The 21665-nt window shown below is 40.6% G+C and overlaps 1 protein-coding gene across 7 annotated transcripts in view; it reads left to right on the top strand.

The window, feature by feature from the left end:
• grik2 (glutamate receptor, ionotropic, kainate 2) overlaps positions 1-21665 on the top strand; it is a 578538-nt gene that overhangs the window by 455631 nt on the left and 101242 nt on the right. For all 7 annotated transcript variants that reach the window (XM_051957244.1, XM_051957249.1, XM_051957243.1 and 4 more), the window contains one exon: positions 6143-6360. In XM_051957244.1, coding sequence (XP_051813204.1) covers positions 6143-6360 — 218 coding nt within the window. The remainder of the gene's footprint in view (positions 1-6142; positions 6361-21665) is intronic.

Below are 21665 nucleotides of genomic sequence, written 5' to 3'. Positions count from 1 at the left end.
TCACTGAAAGTTAGCACACTGAATTTATAGCAGTAAAATATTTTTCTGTGGAAAAATATCTTTCTGAATTTATAAAATTTCAATTTTGAGTTTTCCTGGCAAGGATATCTTTGAAGACTCACAACTTTCCTGTTCGAAACAAATCAATGTGTTTAAATTGACCTGATTCTGATTTATAAATGCAAATTCAATTTCGCTTCAATTCAATTCAATTACATTTGATTTATATACCGCCAATTACAATTCAAACTGTCTCAAAATGTTTTACAGAACCCATATGTCTCACCCCCAGAGCAAATCCTAAGGTGACAGTGGCACCAAAAAACTCCCTTTTAGCGAAGAGCAGAACCCAGCTCATATGCGGGGACATCTGCCTCTGGCCGGCGGGTTGAGAGGGACAGAAGAAGTAGAGGGGGTGAGGAAGTAGGAGGGAGAGGGATGGGAGAAGAGGTGGGCGGAGGACAAGAAAAAATAAAACACACATTGGGATGCATGGATGACAATTTATACAAAGTACAAGCCCACACTGAAACAGATTCATAAGTTCACTGTTATGGTGTAAGGCTCTGGTATTAAATATATTGCATGTATAGCTGGTAGTAAGATGCAGTGTGAAGATGAACATATGAAGTACACTGCTCAAAAAAATTAAAGGAACACTTTTTAATCTAAGTATTGCATCAAATCAGTGAAACATGTGGAATACTGATCTGGTCAAGTAAGTAACTGAGGGGCTTTTTAGTCTGTTTCAGCTGATTTGGTGTTCATAAAATTAACAACAGATGCACTAGAGGGGTCACAATGAGACAACCCCCAAAACAGGAATGAGTTTACAGGTGAAGGCCACTGACATTTTTTTCCTTCCTAATATTGTCTGACTGTTTTTCACTAGTTTTGCATTTGGCTAGGGTAAGTGTCACTTCTGGTAGCATGAGGCGATACCTGGACCCTACAGAGGTTCCACAGACAGTCCAACTCCTCCAGGATGGCACATCAATGTGTGCCATTGCCAGAAGGTTTGCTGTGTCTCCCAGCACATTCTCAAGCGCATGGAGGAGATTACAGGAGACAGGCAGTTAGTCTGGGAGAGCTTGACAGGGCTGTCGAAGGTCCTCAACCGATTAGCAAGACAGGTATCTGCTCCTTTGTGCAAGGAGGAACAGGATGAGCACTGCAATAGCTCTACAAAATGACCTCCAGCAGACCACTGGTGTGAATGTCTCTGACCAAACAATCAGAAAGAGATTTGATGAGAGTGGTCTGAGGGCCCAGCGTCGTCTAGTGCCCGCTGTGCTCGCTGACTGGCACTGTGGAGCTCGGCTGGCAACACAGGAATTTGCAAGTCCACCACTGGTGCCCTGTGATTTTCACAGATGAGAGCAGGTTCACCCTGAGTGCATGTGACAGGCATGAAAGGGTCTGGAGAAGCCGTGGAGAACGTTATGCTGCCTGTAACATTGCTCAGCATGACCGGTTTGGTGGTGGGTCAGTGATGGTGTGGGGAGGCATATCCATGGAGGGACGCACAGACCTCTACAGGCTGGACAATGGCATTCTGACTGCCATTAGGTATCAGGATGAAATCCTTTGACCCATTGTTAGACCCTACATTGGTGCAGTGGTCCTGGATTCCTTCTGATGCACGACAATGCCCAGTCTTATGTGGTAAGAGAATTCATGCAGTTTCTGGAGGATGAAGGAACTGATACATTAGCTGGCCCCATGCTCACCTGACCTGAATCCAATAGAACACCTTTGGAACATTATGTTTTGTTCCATCTGCCACCATCAGGTTGTTCCTCAGACTGTCCAGGAGCTCAGTGATGGCCTGGTCCAGTTCTGGGAGGAGATACCCCAGGACACCATCTGCAATCTCATTCAGAGCTTGTCTCGGCATCGTCAGTCATGCATACAAGCACATGGAGGTCATACAAACTACTGAACACCATTTTGAGTTGCTGTCAAAGAATTTCAGCAAGATGGACTAGCCTGCCACATCAGTTTTTTACTTTGATTTTGGGGTGTCTTGAATTTAGCCCTCCTGGGGGGTTGATAATTTTCATTCCCATCAAACAATGTGGCACTTTTCATTCCTAACACATTATCCAGTCCATATCAATGCTAATATCCAGTTTGTTTTTTCCCATATTGAAATATGATGTATTTTCAAAGTGTTCCTTTCATTTTTCTAAACAGTGTGTATCAAGTAAAATCGTTGCTCAACACTATCTGAACTTTGGGTAAAGGGAAACCATCAGCTCTGTTTGAATTGACCAATAATCTTAAAATATTATTTCATTCCATCAAATGGCAGCAGTGTCTTTAAGAACATTCAAGGAAATCCAGCGAATTTCGCAGGATTTTGGTTGATTTTTTCTGAATGTTCTTCAAGAAAATATTAGACATTTTACTGATATATATATGGAATCACTTTAGCTATTTTTAGGATTTTTTTTGAAAGGTCTTTATTTTTAGTTTTTAATTTTTAAATATTTACAATTTTCATTTTTTATTTTTTCATATTTTTATTTCTTTACAAATTTGGGGATTTTAAGGGAAATTGTAAGGAATTTTATTCCTTAAGACCTTGCAAATTTTTATAAATTTGGGAAATTTTTGCAGAATTTTTGGATTTTTTCAGACAAGGCAACAATATTTTTGGTGCCTTAAATGAAGACAACAGGAGGGTTATTACACCTAAGCTAGACAATCCTGATAAAATATAGCTTTAATTAAGTTTTCCCAGCTAATTTTAAGATCACAATATTCTAAATGACATATCTTGTTTCAAGAAATCTTACCAAGCCATTTTTCACTTGTTCTATTGGCAGATTTTTTTCACTTATTTCAAAGTAAAAGTTCTTTGAAATAAGTTTTTTTGTCTTGTTTTGAGAGGGGCATTTTTTCCCGTGTATAGATTTGTGGATGATGTTGACACTTAAAGTCCACAGATATCTCAGATTTTCCAAAGATTTAATAGCTAATTTCTCTTGTTGGCTGATTGCATGCTATGACTTACTACTGCATGTTTACTAACATTCCCAACTTTGCTACTAATCACAGTTTACTTATTTTACTTGAAAGATGCAAGTCAAATTTATGTCAGTTATTTAAAAATAAAAACATAAACACTGGTTTAACTGAAACCTTGCCCCATCAAAATGACAAAATGATTATTGATATAATGAGCATAAAAGATAATACTTTGACCTGTCAAGGATCTGATCAAGATTATCAACCATTTTAGTTACTAGACACAGTCTAGTGAACTATACAATTGTTTGAAAGGCCAGTAGAACACATTTGGACTGGTGACCAGTTGAGAAGATGTGGCAGAGGGCTGAAGGCTGTGAAACTAGGCTGAATGAACACTGTCTGTAAGGTATCATGCTGATCTACACTGTAGAGAGGCTCCCTTGCCAGGTGGCCTGCCCCGCCCCCAGAAAACTGTGGGATGTGCTGTTTGGTCATGACGTTACCTTGGGTACATGATAGTCAGCCCCAACCAGGCTCTGTTTGGGTTTGACTCGCCTCTCTGAGTGGGTCCCACCTCGATTTCTGTTCATAATTCTGAGGGGAAATAAGAAAAGAAGCTCACAGCTGGTACCATGTTCAACTTTTAAACCTGTATCTGATAGCTACTCATGGACCCTACACAAAGCAACCAGAATCAGTTGTTATTCATACTGGTGAATATGTTTTTTTGTTTGTTTGCTTGTTTTTTTTTAAATGCTTGCTACTTTGATTTTGTTTTTGGTTGTGGTTTGAGGAATGGACGGTGGATGACTCTTGGGAATGCTGGGTGATTTTGATGCAGTGGTTGAGCCACGTCTGACAGTGTGGACTTCTGGCGGCTAATGACAGGCTAAACAGTAAAAGTAGTAGAGTCACACTGTTTTCCTGCTAGCTTTAAGAGAAGCCATTAGACTCGCCTTTAGGGAAGCCCTCTACGTTTCAATCGAGAAATTGGTGTTTATCTGTCAAAAGGAATGTTAATGCAAGATCTGTCTCTGCAAAAAAAAAAATAAAGAAATCAATAAAAAATGAAAAGAATTAACACTTTTCAACACATCTGGTATGACTTTAAATATCAGGCAAAACTAGTAAAACAAGTCTACTTGTGGGTCAACGGATGGAAATTAGCCTTGTGCTAAATCTGGTGTATTTACTGCAAACTTGTGTAAACTATAATGAGATTGTATGTTCATTGATATGTGCTGCCCCATCCACATAAGTAAATAAACAAACTTGTACAGTCCTTTGTAGAATAAAAAGTTACCATGCAGTGTTGCTTATGAATAGTGTGTACCAAATATAATTGAAAAAAAGGCAGTGAAACATTTTACACTGACTGACAACTGAAAGTAGGAGCACATTACAAGCACAGGTTTCCAATACAGTTACATAAATCTACCTGTTGCTACATGTCACAATTCATATGGTATACCTCCTGGTCAAGTTCATAATTTCAGGTAATATGATCATTTAGGTCATAGAATGGACCTTCAGGAACTCCATATCATTTTTGTAAATTAGCCTTTATCCTTGACCAGGTTAGGAGTGTACATGAATGGCCCACACAGTTTTTCCTTGTCTAGTAATGTGTTGCAGTTGACCATGTGGACATAGCATGAAAATTCAAAAATACTAAGAATAAAATTAATATAAACTACTATGGGTTGATGGATATAGGGATTCTTCTGTGACAGTTCTATCTAAATCTAGAATCTTCATTCATTACTTCAGTATGCAATGAGCAAAATACAGCGTTGTACTAGTCCTATCAGTTTCTAAACTGTAATACCAGGTGTCATGATAGTTTACTTGGTTTAGCAGGTGACCCATGAATTGGGGATGAATGAACCCACTGTAATGGCATGAATCCATTCTGACTCGTGATGTATAATGTACCGCTTGTCATTTCCCTACTCTTCTCCCTCACCTTTCCTGGCAGTGCTCCATAATAACAGCCAAAATAATCTGTGTTATCTGCACATTTAGTTTTTTTTTTTTATGATAGTTGGCAGTCAACACAACCATTGTGCATACAATATCTTGGTTATAACTTAACAGGTAAGTTTACCAATTCAAATTTTTCAAAACCTTCATGTGCTCTTGGGTGAAACAGTAAAGGAAGAATTCTGGGAGGCATATGCCCACTTGAAGTTGCCATTCTTTGCCCTTTGCTGTATCTCCGGAAGCGGACACACACACTGCAGCTGGCTGTCATGTTTTCCCCGGCATGCTCCCACTTTACTAGACAGTTCACTCAAGGGACTGTGAGAAAGACAGAAAGTTTGATGAGAAGTGAGAGTGCAGATTGAGGCTCTTACAAAGGGAGTGGAGAACAGAGTTGTTAACTTCCTATAACTCTGACTCTGTATCAGCTTTCCCTTTGTGTGAATGTGCAAAATCTGAGCTTTCAGTTTCTTATGCTGCTCGAGTAAAATGGTCCTGATATAACCCAGGCCCACTTTCTCTCACCCAGACAACAAACATCCATCCACTACTTCCATCGCTACTCTCATGCAGACATACACTCCTTCATCTGCTGCATACATTCTGCATAAAACTTGAATGACAAACTGTGACTGTAAAGCGGTGATTTTACTATGGCAGACACCACGGCTGCATAATGGTTGCTATTATACTTCTGCTGGACTTTTGGCACTTTTTTATAGAGTAAATAGTTAGGCCTTGCTCAAGGACAACTTGGTGGTGCTGGGCCTTGATCCCCTAATCTGCTGATCAGTTGACTAAAATAAGAAAACAGACAGGTAGTACAGATAAAAGAGTTTGTTTTGTTTTGTTATTAAATACCATTAGTCCTTATGGCGGTAAAGGCATAGAACTGGTTGGACTGACCTCCTCCAGTTACAGTCATTTTTTGTTCTGTCATAAGTTGCATTTCAGGCAATACTGTGAAGGGAGACACACTGTTGATCACACATGAGGAGCATGATTCACCAGTGTAAGACTAAACGTCAGTCATGCCACTGTGTCTACTCTGTCTGAATGTGTGATTAAGGCAACAGATGCAGAGCAACCCAACTCAGCAATGCCTGACCTGGCCTCAGTACAGTCCTCGCTCCAGCCTCATCCTGTACTGGGCCTCATGCCATCTTCTGCTCCTCTCGTTCAGGATCTGAGCTCATGCCGAAAGCCCTGTCCACCAGAATTGTAGGAGGAATCTGGTGGTTTTTCACGCTCATCATCATCTCCTCCTACACGGCAAACCTGGCGGCCTTCCTCACTGTTGAGAGGATGGAGTCGCCCATCGACTCTGCAGACGATCTGGCCAAGCAGACGAAGATAGAATATGGAGTGGTAGAGGACGGATCCACCATGACCTTCTTTAAGGTTAGTTTATGCCAAAGAATATATAAGGTTAGTTTACGCTGGAGAATATATAATAATTATTATTATTATTATTATTATCATTACTTTACTTCCACCTGACAGATGTAGTTTGAGTAATAAGTTGATTTTAAGTTTCTGTAAGGAATTTTAATGCATGTTTTCTGCATAGAATATAAACTGTGCAGAATGATGATTGTATAACAGAGAATCATAAGAATTATGTCATTCAATCAATTATACAATAGTGTCATTTATACACACACACACACACACACACACACACACACACACACACACACACACACACAAGGAAGATGAGACTCATTGTGCTTGTTGGGAGGAAAGTTTTCTTTGAAAAATCTTCCCAATGTCAGCTTGGATAAAAGCGTGGTTGTTTGCAGAGTTTTCTGATCACCACAGCACTTCAAGCTGACGGTATCACCTCAGTGCAAAACATGTTGCTGTTAGCACCAGAGCTAACGTTAGCTACGGCAGTCCTAATGGTGTAGCCATCCCATAATAGACCAATTTAGAAGACACTGAAAGTGCTTTAGTTTACAAAAAGTCAAAAATGTTGAATAGTGCATTTTGTGTTTGCAGTAATCTGTGAATGTAGTTGACAGATGAAAAATGCAGATAAATAGAATTGAAACAAACATTTTTGCGGTTTAAGTTTTTACACTGCCATAGAGGCGGAGCCTCAGCAGAGTAATAAGTTAGACCACAAAAATATCTGTCTTTTAATAACTTAATTATGAACTTTTAGTTTCTGAAAAACATTTTTGTTGATAAATAAAAATGTATATTACGAAAAAAAGAAACATCAAAGTGACACCATTTATCAGACCCAGAAACTATTAAAACAGAATGAATCTCTGGATTTTCAACTTTTTGAAGGTGCTTGAACTACTTATGCTAATGCTATGTACCATACAATGGGGAAAAAAAACAACTAAATCCAGGCTTTAAATCATCAAAATTACTTTTTTTCTATATGTCTCATTTAAAATTGGATTAATTTTAGAAATTTTAAATTATACACACACACATGTCTAATCATTGATTCAACTGGCAACCAAAATTTATTTGAATTGAAAATAATCACTTATTGTGTCAAATATTGCTGTTTGACAATCCGATCAATTGTGATTAACTAATTATAAAGTTTGCAATTAAATAGATAATTTTTTAATGCGTCCCACCACTAATATACATGTGTGTGTGTGTGTGTGTGTGTGTGTGTGTGTGTGTGTGTGTGTGTGTGTGTGTGTGTGTGTGTGTGTGCAGGGGCGGATTGAACGTTATTTCATTCGGTCATTTGACCGAAGGGCCGGTCCACATCTGTGCCGGTGCGCTGGTATTTATTAAATAATTTTGTTTATTGGGTGCCCAGCGCCCATATAGCTCATCGGGTTAAGCAGGTGACCCATGTACAGGGGCTGGTCTCCGACGCAGTGGCCTGGGTTCGATTCCTGCTCGCAGCCCTTTGCTGCATGTCTTCCCCCTACTCTTCTCCCCATTTCCTGTCACTCTTCACTGTGACTATCACAAAAAGGCAAAAAAAAAAGTTGTTTATTCATCCATATGTGGCCGAATGGGATGAGTGTCCACCCATTCATCAGCCCTGTACAAGCACGCAGGCCCACATGCGTCACACCACATCCATGCTCAGCCCCGCCCTCAGGTGACAGCTCTGGACTGAGTAGAGTTTAGACTTGATATCGCGGTGTGTGCAGTCAAGCCCAGCCAGGCAGTTGGAGATGGAGAAGAACGTCAAAAAACGTAAAGGAGGGGCTGAAAAGCTCAGAGAAAAGAGAAGAAAAGCTCTCGAAGCGTCGGCCAGACAGAGTAAAACAATAACAGAAATGTTTGCTGTAGCCGCTGCCAGTCCATCACAGGCACAGGGGCCACCTGTTGATGAAGAAGCTGAGCCAACAAGTGAGGATGAGGATGCAGAATGATGTGAAGAAAGCGAGGCTGGAGTGGTGAGCATGAAAGAATCCTGCATTTCACTATTTCTTCGAGGATGTCTGAATATGTTGCCTTTCGTAGAGAAATATCAAGCTGTTACCATCGGTGGAGTAAACTATTAGCCCAAGCCCAAGGTCTATCCACGGTAGCCTTAGAAGTTAATTGGCTAGTTAGCCAAATGTAGCTGTCTCCTGCAAAACAAACGCAGCTTGTATTGGGTGCAACAATGAAAACAAATTCATTCGGCCATGGTATAGAATTGCATGAACTTGAAAGAAGTCACACACTCAAGCACACCCTGGCCAGTTAGTATTGCCCTGACGACAGGACCTGAACGACACTCAAGACTTTGACTTTTCTTGTCCTCATGTGTTTTCGAGTCGTTTCCATGGACGCATCCGCTGACAAAATGTAGCTGTTCAAACTAAGCTGCCAAAATATTCAAATGTGATTTATATTCTTCCATCTGCATATTAGATTTTTTCCCCAATGGTCTTAATGTGAAAATGTTGAAAAAGGATTTTTTTATGGTCTGAATTGTAATCAACTCTATGAGCTGGTGTCTAAAGCGTGTGTGTGTGTGAATGGGTAAAGAAGACTACAGTGTAGTGCTACGTAATAGTAGTAGTAGTAGTAGTAGTAGTAGTAGTAGTAGTAGCCTAGTAGTAATAGTAATAATAATACAGTAGTAGTAGTAGTAGTAGCATAGTAGTAATAGTAATAATAATAATAACAATAGTAGTAGTAGTAGCCTAGTAGTAATAGTAATAATAATACAGTAGTAGTAGTAGTAGTAGCATAGTAGTAATAGTAATAATAATAATAACAATAGTAGTAGTAGTAGCCTAGTAGTAATAGTAATAATAATAGTAGTAGTAGTAGTAGTAGTAGTAGCAATAATAATAATATTAATAATAATAACGCGTTTCATTTGTAAAGTAGCCGGGGGGGGGGGGGGGGGGGGTTTCTCAGCTCAGGAAACACAGACCAATTAGGTACGAGCTCAGCCATCCCACATGACGCTACTCAGCCAATGAATTGGTTTCTGCATTCCAGCTGCTAGCTGAGTTCAGAAAACAGGCGGCGGAGAGACAAGGGGATGACGGACAAAAAGATAAACAAGAAAAGCACTCAAAGAGTGCAGTCCTCCATCAAGACTGTTCATTCCTTAATTTGTGTATTCAGAAATCATGACAACATAGAATCTGGCCATTTAATATAGACTGACCGACAAACTAAACAAAAACAAAATTGCCTTGTGTGAGCCCAGGCATGTGTTATGCCTGCGTACCTTATGTAGTACAGATACTAAATTGCATGACCCAAATATGTAATGGGTCGAGTGAATTGATGCAGACAACTGACACAGTGTTCACCTGTCATGGTTAATGTGCCGGCCGCTATATCTCGCAATAGAAAATTTTTAACCAATCCTGGATCCAGACTATAAGCTGGATCATTGCCAAAATATATTGAGGTCGGTCCTTGTGCCATTTCTGACCTTCCCTGAAAATTTTATCCAAATCCGTGAGTCTGTTTTTGAGTAATGTTGCAGATGGACAGACAGATTCACAGACAAACGTACGCCGATCATCACAGGATGGACAGCTATTGAAGCTGTCCGTCCTGGGTCCAAGATGGCACCACTGTGTGTGGCAGGCCGTCTACCTCTGCTCCATGTCTTGCTGTTAATTTCACTTTTTGTAAATAATGTGTCACCGCTGCTGGTGTATGATCGCCAGACCTTCCTGGATATCCCTGATTCAATGGTAAAGCCAACGATCTACACTGTAGTAGACAATCAAAGGCACTCCCACCTTCATGGCATCTGCGCCCCAAAATTTCTTCCATTAAAATGAGAGGAAGAATGACTACATTTTATTTGGGGACAATGTTCTTGCATTCTCAGACTCTATGTCTTCGAAGTTAAAACCATCTGTAAAGAACCTCGGTGTCATTTTTGACAACAGTTTTACTTTCACAAAACAGATTGACAGCGTGGTCAGAGACAGTTTATATCAGTTATGTCTTTTATCTAAAGTAAAGCCTTTTTTAAGTCACACCAACTTTGAAAGGACTTTTCATGCTTTTATTCGCTCACATATTGATTATTGCAATGCCCTTTATGTCGGTGTTTCCCAGTCTGCCCTGAGCCACCTCTAGTTGGTGCAAAATGCGGCAGCTCGTTTCCTGACGAACATTCCAAGGCGTCAGCACATCACCCCAGTCCTCTTCTCCTTCCACTGGCTTCCAGTTTCTTTTAGGATTGATTTTAAAATTTTACTTTTTATTTTTAAAGCCTCCAACGGTCTGGCGCCTATTTTTTTAATGGAACTTCTCTCTGTCCGAAACCCAAACAGGGAGTTAAGATCCTCTAACCAGCTGTTTCTGGAAGTCCCAAGGGCCAGGTGAAAACACTGGACCTTTTCAGTTCAAGACTCTGGAACAAACTGCTAAAGTTATGTACTGCTAAAAACAACTAGCTCCGCTCTGCTACGCTCCGTCAGTGCACGCGCACCGTATTTGCTGTAAATCGCTCCGTCTCTCACAGGAAATTATGGACGAGTCGACAAAAAATTAATAAAATACAAATATTTACAAAACCAAAATGATTCATGAATCGAAAATGGGGGCATTAATAAGTGTAAATAACGAAGATTCATCCACATTAATATGAGACTTTGTTACGAGCATAAAAATCTTCCTCAGTGCCCCTTTAAAATAGACAAGGTATGTGCAGTTACTACGCAGTAGTAATTAATATAGTCAACAGAGCTGATTTGCAGTGGCACGGGTAGTGTTTATCAGCGATGCAGCAGAGGGAGAGGGGAAGAAGCTGTTCTTGTGGCGAGAGGTTGTAGTGCTGATGGACCGCAGCCTCCTGCATGAGGGGAGGGGTTCAAAAAGTTTGTGTCCAGGGTGAGAGGGGTCGGCCAAGATCTTCATTTCATTTCATTTATTAATTTCAGGCTCACGACCATTTTTGGTTTGGAGCACAAACATTTACACAACAAAACAAAACAAAACATGGCAAAGTATATTACTTTAACAGAGGTAGGACATTTTTCAAAAAGGCACCGAGCCTACAGATAATATTTGAATTTTCGTTCTCCATTAAATATATAAATTTAACCATAGAAGGATGCCTTACATAAAAATTAGGTAGGTATTGTGTCCTGTAACGCACGACATCAGGGTTCACACATTCAAACAATAAATTAAATTCATCTCCGAATTTTCTTTCATCACAAAGGTTACACAAACGAATTTTTTTTATCTATTCCTTTATAACGACCAACAATTTTTTGAAGTCTATTATTACCGATTCTTAATTTGCAAATGGCTTGCCTATAGTGTCCATTCTCACACAGTAGATATTCCTCCAACTTAAACACTGTTTTGAAAGACACATACACATCACAGGAAGACATAGCTTGACATTCACTGAACCACTTTTTTATGAACTGGTCTTTCAAAGTTCGCTCAACAGCGAGTTTAAGCCAGTTGACATTGGTGATTTCCTGAGATCTCCAAATATAACAGAGACCACAGTCATCTAGAATCTGTTTCACTTGCAGAAGCCATGGAGACAGGTATTCCCCTTTACAATACATATCAAACAAAAGATTGTACATCTTTTTACTTAATTTAGTGTCCTCACTCTTTACTATCCCTCCCCAGAATCCAATCATTCTTTTCTTAATCACTATTGACAATGGATAACGTCCAAGCTCACCATACACCATGTTACTGCAAGTGTTCATTTTACTTTTTAAAATATATTTTAGAAATCTGAGATACAATTTTTCTAATAGACCTACTTTTTCAAATCCCCAAACCTCACAGGCATAGAGCATGACAGGGGAAACAAGTTTATCAAAAAGTTCCAATGCAACATTAACTGCTAAATCATACTTCCTGCACTTAGCGATTACAGCAAACATTGCTCTTGTCGACTGTACATGGAGATCCTTTAATCCGTTCTTTAATGAGCCATTACAACTAAACAAAAGACCAAGGTATTTAAAACTTGGAACAATTTCTAATTCCTGCCCATTACATAAAAAATTTAATTTTGTAGTATTAACCTTTCTATGCCCTAACACAATTACTTTTGTTTTATCACTGTTAATTTCTAATTTCCATTTCTTACAATATTCACACATGTGGTTCAGTGCCTTTTGCAATCCCACTTTAGTTGTAGACATGATGATAGTATCATCTGCGTACAACAAAGGAATAAGTTTCATGTATAGATCTGTTAAGGATCCACCAATATCAACAGGCTGACATCCATTTTCTAACAAGAATTCCTCCAAATCATTCACAAATAGGGCAAATAACAGGGGAGACAAATTTTCTCCCTGTCTAACTCCTCTTAGGCTAACAAATGTCTGAGACTTCACCCCGTGTAAATAAACACATGATTTTATATTGCAATACATACTTTTAACAACTGCCAAAAACTGACCCTTTATGCCCGTTTTTAACAACTTATACCACAAGGCTTCTCGCCACACCATGTCAAATGCTTTTCTATAGTCTATAAAAGCACAGAACAACTTCTTCTTGGTTGCACACCTTAAAATCCTAGAGGTGTACAGATCCTGGAGGGATGGCAAGGTTACATCCGATCACCTTCTCAGCAGAGCGGATGATGCGCTGCAGCCTGCTCTTGTCCCGAGCAGTGGCTGCAGGGTACCAGACGGTGATGGAGGAGGAGAGGATGGACTCTATGATGGCCATGTAGAAGTGCACCATCATAGTCTTTGGCAGGTTGAACTTCTTCAGCTGCCTCAGGAAGTACACACACACACACACACACACACACACACACACACACACACACACACATATATATATATATATATATATAGAGAGAGAGAGAGAGAGAGAGAGACTGCTGCTCCAAAGTTTGGTGTCACCCAGACAATTTCATGTTTTCAATGAAAACTCACACTTTCATTTATGTGCTAACATAACTGCACAAGAGTTTTTAAATCATCAATTAGCCTTTCAACACCATTAGTTAACACAATGTAGCATTAGAACATCGGAGTGATGGTTGCTGGAAATGTTCCTCTGTGCCTTCCATTCAAAATCAGCTGTTTCCAGCTAGAATAGTCTTTTACCAGAATAACAATGTCGAGACTGGATTTCTGATTAATTTAATGTTATCTTCATTGAAAAAAACTGCTTTTCTTTCAAAAATAAGGACTTTTCTAAATGACTCCAAACTTTTGAACAGTAGTGTATAATTCTGTTTTTTTTATTTTTTATTCCAGGTCCCTTCCACAAGACCGTAGAATTAAGTAAAAATGAATCACCTAGCTGAGTTGACAACAAAAGGTGCCAATTTCAAACAAAATTAGATTGTATCAAAAATCAGCTGACACATAGTCAGCTACAGTACTTTTTGGCCGCTGGATGTATGTGGCATAATAGCTGTTGCCTACTCTGATCAGCTGGTATTTGAGCCTTTCCTTTAAGTCCCTCTCTTGTACTTGATTTAAACCCTGCAAACTCATATCTGTGTATGTATGTTTGAAAATAATCCTTTCCTGTCTTAATGGCTTAAGTGTAATTCTCTGCTATTCATAAAAATGGAGGACATCAAATCTCTCATAGACAACTTATAAAGCACTTCAATCCATTGAGTTTGATTAGCTGTTTAAAGGAACTTTGGAATGTGCAGATCTATGGAGTCCCTGCCTCTATCTCCACTCAATACTTCTCCACTCTGTCTGACTGGAGCACACTACTTCATCTACAGTTCTTTTCAAACACTAAAATTAGTCTGCATTACAAAGTGACAAGTTGTATTGACGGAGGAATACAACCACACGCTCGACTCACAATGTGAGTCAAAGGAAGAATCATGATATGGAAAGTCCCATCTCACATGTTGACATACTTGGTACGCATTAAACCCTGGAAATCTCAATCCATGTTGTTGAGACAGCCATTGCACAATGCGTTTTCAGTTAGAAAAGTCTCAGCTTGTCTGTTGAGCGTGCTTTCAGCTTGACTGCTTAGTTTGCTCATGATGTGCCTTCTGGCCTCGAAAAAAAACTATGCTTTTCACTGGTGGGGATCTTTAAGAATGATCTGTAATCTGTAACTTACTACTACTAGCACTCCTAGTTGTTTCCCGTGATCACATAAACATGACTTCATGTTTGAAGAAAGCTGTTCATACGGCACTCAAATGTATATTTCCAAGATAGCTTTTTAAAATGCATTTTATGTGGTTAATTTTTACCCTGTAAATAGATTTCCACAGGATGTTTAACCACTTGGCTATTTGTATGGCCATTTATTGTGTTCTGGGTCATTAGAATCCACAAATTTGATTAAAATGGTCACCAAATGATCACTGGACTGACTAAAACACCAGGCAATTTCTGTTTCACCTAACGTGCATTCCTTGACACTGCAAACTAGAAGAAAGAAGAAAATCCTAGGCAGAAAGAGAAAGTTCAAACTCAGGGTCTTCTTGCTGTGAGATCACACTGTTCATCACTAAGCAACTGTGCCACCATGATCAAATGCTGCTCTACCATTTTGCCAGTGAAATAGCTTGCAAGCATGCAGCAGTAAGAAATTTTTTCCCTGCCAAGGCTCTGCTTGATAATCCATCTGTGTAGGATCGCATAGAATGTGTGCTCAATGTCAAGGATATTCTGTTAGACCAGCCAAGTTTAAACATTTTCCTGCATTCGTTGTCTTTTTTTCTCTCTTAAAGTCTGTGGATGGCACTCAGACAGATTTGAGATTTATACTTTCTTCACACCTCATTTTAGTCCATCTGTGCAATAAGACACATGCGTTCACAGGTACTGCTCACACACAGAAAGACAGTTACGATTAATATGTTTTGTGTCTCGTCTTCACACTGAAACATATTCACACCACTTCATCAGGAAACTTCTGTGGTGATAGTTTTGCAGTCTCTTTATCATTTTACGGAATTAATGAAAACAACATTTGGTGTAAGAAGCAACATGCATTCTTCTTAATCATCCTACCTATGCTGAGATCCCTCTGCAGCCAATGTTTACAAATTCAGGTCAGACACTGTTAGTTCTAGCCATTTGTGCATTATTCTCAAAGCTGGTATACTGATCCCCTATATTTCATGATTTTGGCCACATACAAAAAATGACAAGGCTATAATTTTAAGAGTAGTTTATTATAATTTTGAGAGACGGAATTTCAAAGGAAAAATAAATTGAAAAAATCCAGAAAAAGATGTTATCTTGCGGTTATAGTTTAATTTCTAGTTGATCAAGAGAAATAAGTATTAGCTTCTCTTCCTCTCAGCAAGAATTCTGGCTCCCACAGACTGGTTATGTGTCCAAGATGCACACATATAACAAAGATAAGATAAAGAAACTTTATTAATCGCCAGAGGGGAAATTCAGATGTCCAACAGGCCACAGTATGCAACATACATTCAGACCCATCCATACACAGTAAAAAAGATATAAAGTAAAAAAGATGAATAACAGGTTAATAAAAGCTGCTATCAATAGTAATAAAGTGCACATTAGCAAGATCCGTTGTACAGTCTTATTGCAGTCAGTACAAATGACCTCCTGAACTTTTCAGTCCTGCAGCGCATTGAAAGGAGACGCGCACTGTTGCTGCTTTGCTGATCGGTCACAGTTTCATGCAGAGGGTGCCTGCTGTTCCTGACGATGGACTTCATCATACTCCTCATTCTGTTCTCCACCAGTCCCAGCAGAGTCCACCCCCTTCCCCATCACCGACACACACCTCCGGACCAGCTTGTCCAACTGATTCCCCTGTCATAACCTGGCTCAATGGCCATGACAAAAGAACAGGAGGAGTCCGCTTTCCAAAATAATCAATTTATTACAAACTAAAGTAAGATAAATGAAGAATAACTGCAAGCATGGAGTGTGTCTTGTCTGTAATATCAGTAGTGTGTATGTGGCTGTGTGGAAATGATGTGGTGTGAGGTGTTGAAGGGTGCACTAACAAAAGAAACTAAACCAAATGGTGCATGCAGCTCAGGCGACTGGAACCAGGAGCAGAGAGAGCTAAGACAGGTCACTGGAAGCAAGAATATATAGTTGAAGTGGAGCAGCGGGCCCAGGTGCTCCACATCTGTGATTTTACCTGGCCAATCCCAGCGCTTTGCAGAGAACAGATGTGATTAATTCCTCTATCAGACATATACACGGGAGCCGTCACAGCCCTGTTTGACTGTCATGTAGTTTCCTCAGGACGCCACAGCAAAAAATACAGTGCTAGCCACCATTGATCGATAGGGTACAGCATCTCATTATCGACATCAAAAGATTTTAGTCTTCTGAGGAAGTAGAGTCGGGTCTGACCCATTTTGTATGCTGCATTAGCTTGCATTGACACATCTAGTTTGCGATCCAGATGGACACCCAGATATTTGTAGGTAGTGACCACCTCGATACACTCACCGTCAATCCGAACTGGTAGATGTTGGGATTTCCACCTGCCAAAGTCCACTATCATTGCCTTCATTTTGAACGTGTTTAGCACCAGTCCACTGCACCAGCTCCAGTGCGTGAAGTCCAAGATGACCTTCCTGTATTGCCCCTCATCCCCTCCCTTCACACAGGCCACCACAGCCATATCACCAGAGTATTTCTGGATGTGACATGACGATGACTGATAGGCAAAGTCTGATGTGTACAGGGTGAAGAGGAAAGAGGATAACACAGTTCCCTGGGGAGCTCCAACGCTGATCACCACAGTTCCAGAGATTGTATTCTCCAGCCTTACGTACTGTGGCCTCTCTGTGAAGTAGTTAGTAATCCATTTAATGAAAGCAAGCTCCACATGTGCAACAGCTGCTGGGTGGAGCAGAGCAGGAGGCAGCAGCAACAAATAGACCCTCCAGAAAAACGCGGTCAAAAATCTACGATTATGCCGGCTAAAATCCTTGATTATGCAGGCTAAAATCCTTGAATATGCAAATAAATATGCAGGGTTTTTATGCCATTGTATGCGGGGACATTGCGGAAAGTTGCAAAGTATGCGAATAGTTGTGAAATATGCAAAAAATATGCGCGATTCACCTGTCGTCTGGCCGCGGAGGGATGTGTCCTCTAATCCAGTGGTTCTCAACCCTGTTCCTCAGGACCCCATGTCCTGCATGTTTTAGATGCTTCCCTGCTCCAACACACCTGATTCAAATGATCAGCTCGTTATCAAGCCTCTGCAGAAGCCTGATGACGAGCTGATCATTTGAGTCAGGTGTGTTGGAGCAGGGAAGCATCTAAAACATGCAGGACATGGGGTCCTGAGGAACAGGGTTGAGAACCACTGCTCTAATCAGACACTGGGACTGCAGCGTGGTTACTAGACTGACAGCCTGTGCTTTGGGAGGGGGAGAAGCTCACAGCAGCACCTGCTGCTTGTTGAGGACAGTAACTGCAAAATGATCCGAGCTTTCCTGTCAGTCTCCATAACAGCAGAAAAAGTCGCTAGATTTGTGGCTAGTCCCTTTTGACAAAAAAAGTCGCTAGAACGCTTTGGAAAGTCGCTAGCTTTAGCGACAAAGTCCCTAAGTTGGCAACACTTGCGTCGCGCTCCGCATCAGCTCGTGCTTCTTGTGTCTGTGTGAATGCGCGAACTGATGACGTCAGGTCGGGCGTCACATAAAAACTCACAACTCCATTTATATTGGTTATAGTTTTCTCATTTTATGCGGAAATTGCGAAATCAAGCGGGATCCGCATATTTCTCATTTTTTTTCATGGAAATGTGAGATTCTTGCAGGAATTATGCGCTGTTTTGCGGGGATTATGCGGCCTTTTGGGAAATAATTGACCCCTGCATAATCAGCAGCATTTTGGTGATTAATGCGGGAATTCATGCAATCGCATAATCGCGTTTTTCTGGAGGGTCTAAACAAAAGTGGAACAGCCACTGAGTGGGGCAGAGCAGGAGGCAGCAGCAACGGAAGTGGAACAGCTGCTGGGTGGAGCAGAGCAGGAGGCAGCAGCATAGGTGGAACAGCTGCTGGGTGGAGCAAAGGTGGAGGCAGCAGCAGAGGTGGAACAACCAATGGGTGGAGCAGAGCAGGAGGCAGCAACAGAGGTGAAACAGCCACTGGGTGGAGCAGAACAGGAGGCAGCAGCAACAGAGGTTGAACAGCCACTGGTGAATGAGCCCTTTCTGCTTCAGAAACTGGGGGGCTTTGCCACTGTGCATTTGAATGATACTCAGGAGGCTTAGGAGCACGTGATTTACACACGTGGACAAAATTGTTGGTACCCCTCAGTTAAAGAAGGAAAAACCCACAATTCTCACTGAAATCACTTGAAACTCACAAAAGTAACAATAAATAAAAAATTATTGAAAATTAAATAATCAAAATCAGCCATCACTTTTGAATTGTTGATTAACATAATTATTTAAAAAAACAAACTAATGAAATAGGGCTGGACAAAAATGATGGTACCCATAACTTAATATTTTGTTGCACAACCTTTTGAGGCAATCACTGCAATTAAACGATTTCTGTATTTGTCAATGAGCGTTCTGCAGCTGTCAACAGGTATTTTGGCCCACTCCTCATCAGCAAACAGCTCCAGTTGTCTCAGGTTTGATGGGTGTCTTCTCCAAATGGCATGTTTCAGCTCCTTCCACATATGTTCAATGGGATTCAGATCTGGGCTCATAGAAGGCCACTTTAGAATAGTCCAACGCTTTTCTCTCAGCCATTCTTGGGTGTTTTTGGCTGTGTGTTTTGGATCGTTGTCCTGTTGGAAGACCCATGACCTGCGACTGAGACCAAGCTTTCTGACACGAGGCAGCACATTTCTCTCCAGAATGCCTTGATAGTCTTCAGATTTCATTGTACCTTGCACACTTTCAAGACACCCTGTGCCAGATGCAGCAAAGCAGCCCCAAAACATTACTGAGCCTCCTCCATGTTTCACCGTAGGGACAGTGTTCTTTTCTTCGTATGCTTGGTTTTTGAGTCTATGAACATAGAGTTGATGTGCCTTACCAAAAAGCTCCAGTTTGGTCTCATCTGTCCAAAGGACATTCTCCCAGAAGCTTTGTGGCTTGTCAACATGCATTTTTGCAAATTCCAGTCTCGCTTTTTTATGAGTTTTTTCAGCAGTGGTGTCCTCCTTGGTCGTCTCCCATGAAGTCCACTTTGGCTCAAACAACAACGAATGGTGCGATCTGACACTGATGTACCTTGGCCTTGGAGTTCACCTTTAATTTCTTTGGAGGTTGCTCTGGGCTCTTTGGATACAATTCGAACGATCCGTCTCTTCAATTTGTCATCAATTTTCCTCTTGCGGCCACGTCCAGGGAGGTTGGCTACTGTCCCGTGGGTCTTGAACTTCTGAATAATATGAGCCACTGTTGTCACAGGAACTTCAAGCTGTTTAGAGATGGTCTTATAGCCTTTACCTTTAAGATGTTTGTCTATCATTTTTTTTTTCGGATGTCCTGGGACAATTCTCTCCTTCGCTTTCTGTTGTCCATGTTCAGTGTGGTACACACCTTTTCACCAAACAGCAGGGTGACTACTTGTCTCCCTTTAAATAGGCAGACTGACTGATTATGAGTTTGGAAACACCTGTGATGTCAATTAAATGACACACCTGAGTTAATCATGTCACTCTGGTCAAATAGTTTTCAATCTTTTATAGAGGTACCATCATTTTTGTCCAGGCCTGTTTCATTAGTTTGTTTTTTTAAATAATTATGTTAATCAACAATTCAAAAGTAATGGCTGTTTTTGATTATTTAATTTTCAATAAATTTTTATTTATTGTTACTTTTGTGAGTTTCAAGTGATTTCAGTGAGAATTGTGGGTTTTTCCTTCTTTAACTGAGGGGTACCAACAATTTTGTCCACGTGTGTAGGCAGATGAGACCAACATTGAGCTCTTTGGCATCAATTTGACTTGCCATGTTTGGAGAGAGAAGAATGCTGACTGAGAACACCGTCCTCACAGTCAAGCATGAAAGTGGAAACATTATGGTTTGGGACTGTTTCTCTGCCAAATGTACCGGACGACAGCACCACATCAAGGAAACAATGAATGGGACCATGTACTGAGAAATCTTAGGCAAGAGCCTCCTTCCGTTAGCCAGAGCACTTAAAATAAGTCATTGATAGGTTTTCAATCAATCAATCAATCAAACTTTGTTTATATAGCACTTTTCATACAAACAGAGTTGCAACACAAAGTGCTTCACAGATTAAAAACAATCCCACTCCACCCACTCCACCCGCTAACCCGTCTTCCCCAAACCCAAAGATATAACAAAAAAAAAAACAGTCACACTATAACACTATAACCAGACCCACCCCCCCTCTCGCCCTCAACCATACACTAATGCAATGAATATTAAAATATAATATAAGGCTGGGCAGCGATGAACCAGAAGAGGAAACGCACCCAAGGGGCCGTCTGCACCGAGAGCAGCAAGTCACCCATGGCAACCAGGGCTCCAACACAGGACACCGAGAGGAGGAGTGGGAGTGACCCCAAACCTCCACCAAGAACCCATAGCACAGCACCCTGACAGCCACAGGCGAGCCACGCTCCCGATGCAGAGAGCTCCCTCAGAGGAAACACTGGAATAAGATAAAAATAAGAGCAGATAAAACATAGAAACATAGAACCCATTGTAAGATAATAAAATAAATAATAATAATAATAAATAAAATAAATACATACACCAATAAGTGACAAATAATCATTTACCAATAATCGATTACCAAGTTAAAGCTAAACTGAAAATAAATATCAGTTAAAAGCTTGATTAAAAAGGTGGGTCTTGAGCCTGCTCTTAAAAATATGAACATTCTCTGCATCCCTGAGCTCCTGCGGCAAGTTGTTCCAGAGTTTAGGGCCATAAAACTTAAAAGATATCTCCCCCTGAGTCTTTAAATTGACATTGGGAATTTGGAGGAGACGCTTGCCAGAGGAGCACAGGGTCCGTGAAGGTTCGTAGGGTAAAAGCAGTTCTGAAAGATAAGAAGGCCCAAGATCATTAAGACACTTAAAAACCATTAAAAGGACCTTAAAATTGATCCTAAAAAACACGGGGAGCCAATGCAGCGATCTTAAAACAGGTGTAATGTGGGCCTGCTTTCTGGTCTTCGTCAGGACACGAGCTGCTGAATTTTGTAAAAGTTGTAACCCTCTAATACTCTGCTTCGGAAGACCAGAAAGCAGGCCATTACAGTAGTCAATACGACTGGTAATAAAAGCATGCATCAGCATCTCCGTGTTGGCCCGAGAGAGAATGGGGCGGACTCTGGCTATGTTTTTTAGATGATAGAAACCGAT

Source organism: Acanthochromis polyacanthus, chromosome 12 (assembly GCF_021347895.1).
Source record: "Acanthochromis polyacanthus isolate Apoly-LR-REF ecotype Palm Island chromosome 12, KAUST_Apoly_ChrSc, whole genome shotgun sequence".
Taxonomy (NCBI): domain Eukaryota; kingdom Metazoa; phylum Chordata; class Actinopteri; family Pomacentridae; genus Acanthochromis; species Acanthochromis polyacanthus.
This window is presented reverse-complemented; position numbering and strand designations above follow the sequence as displayed.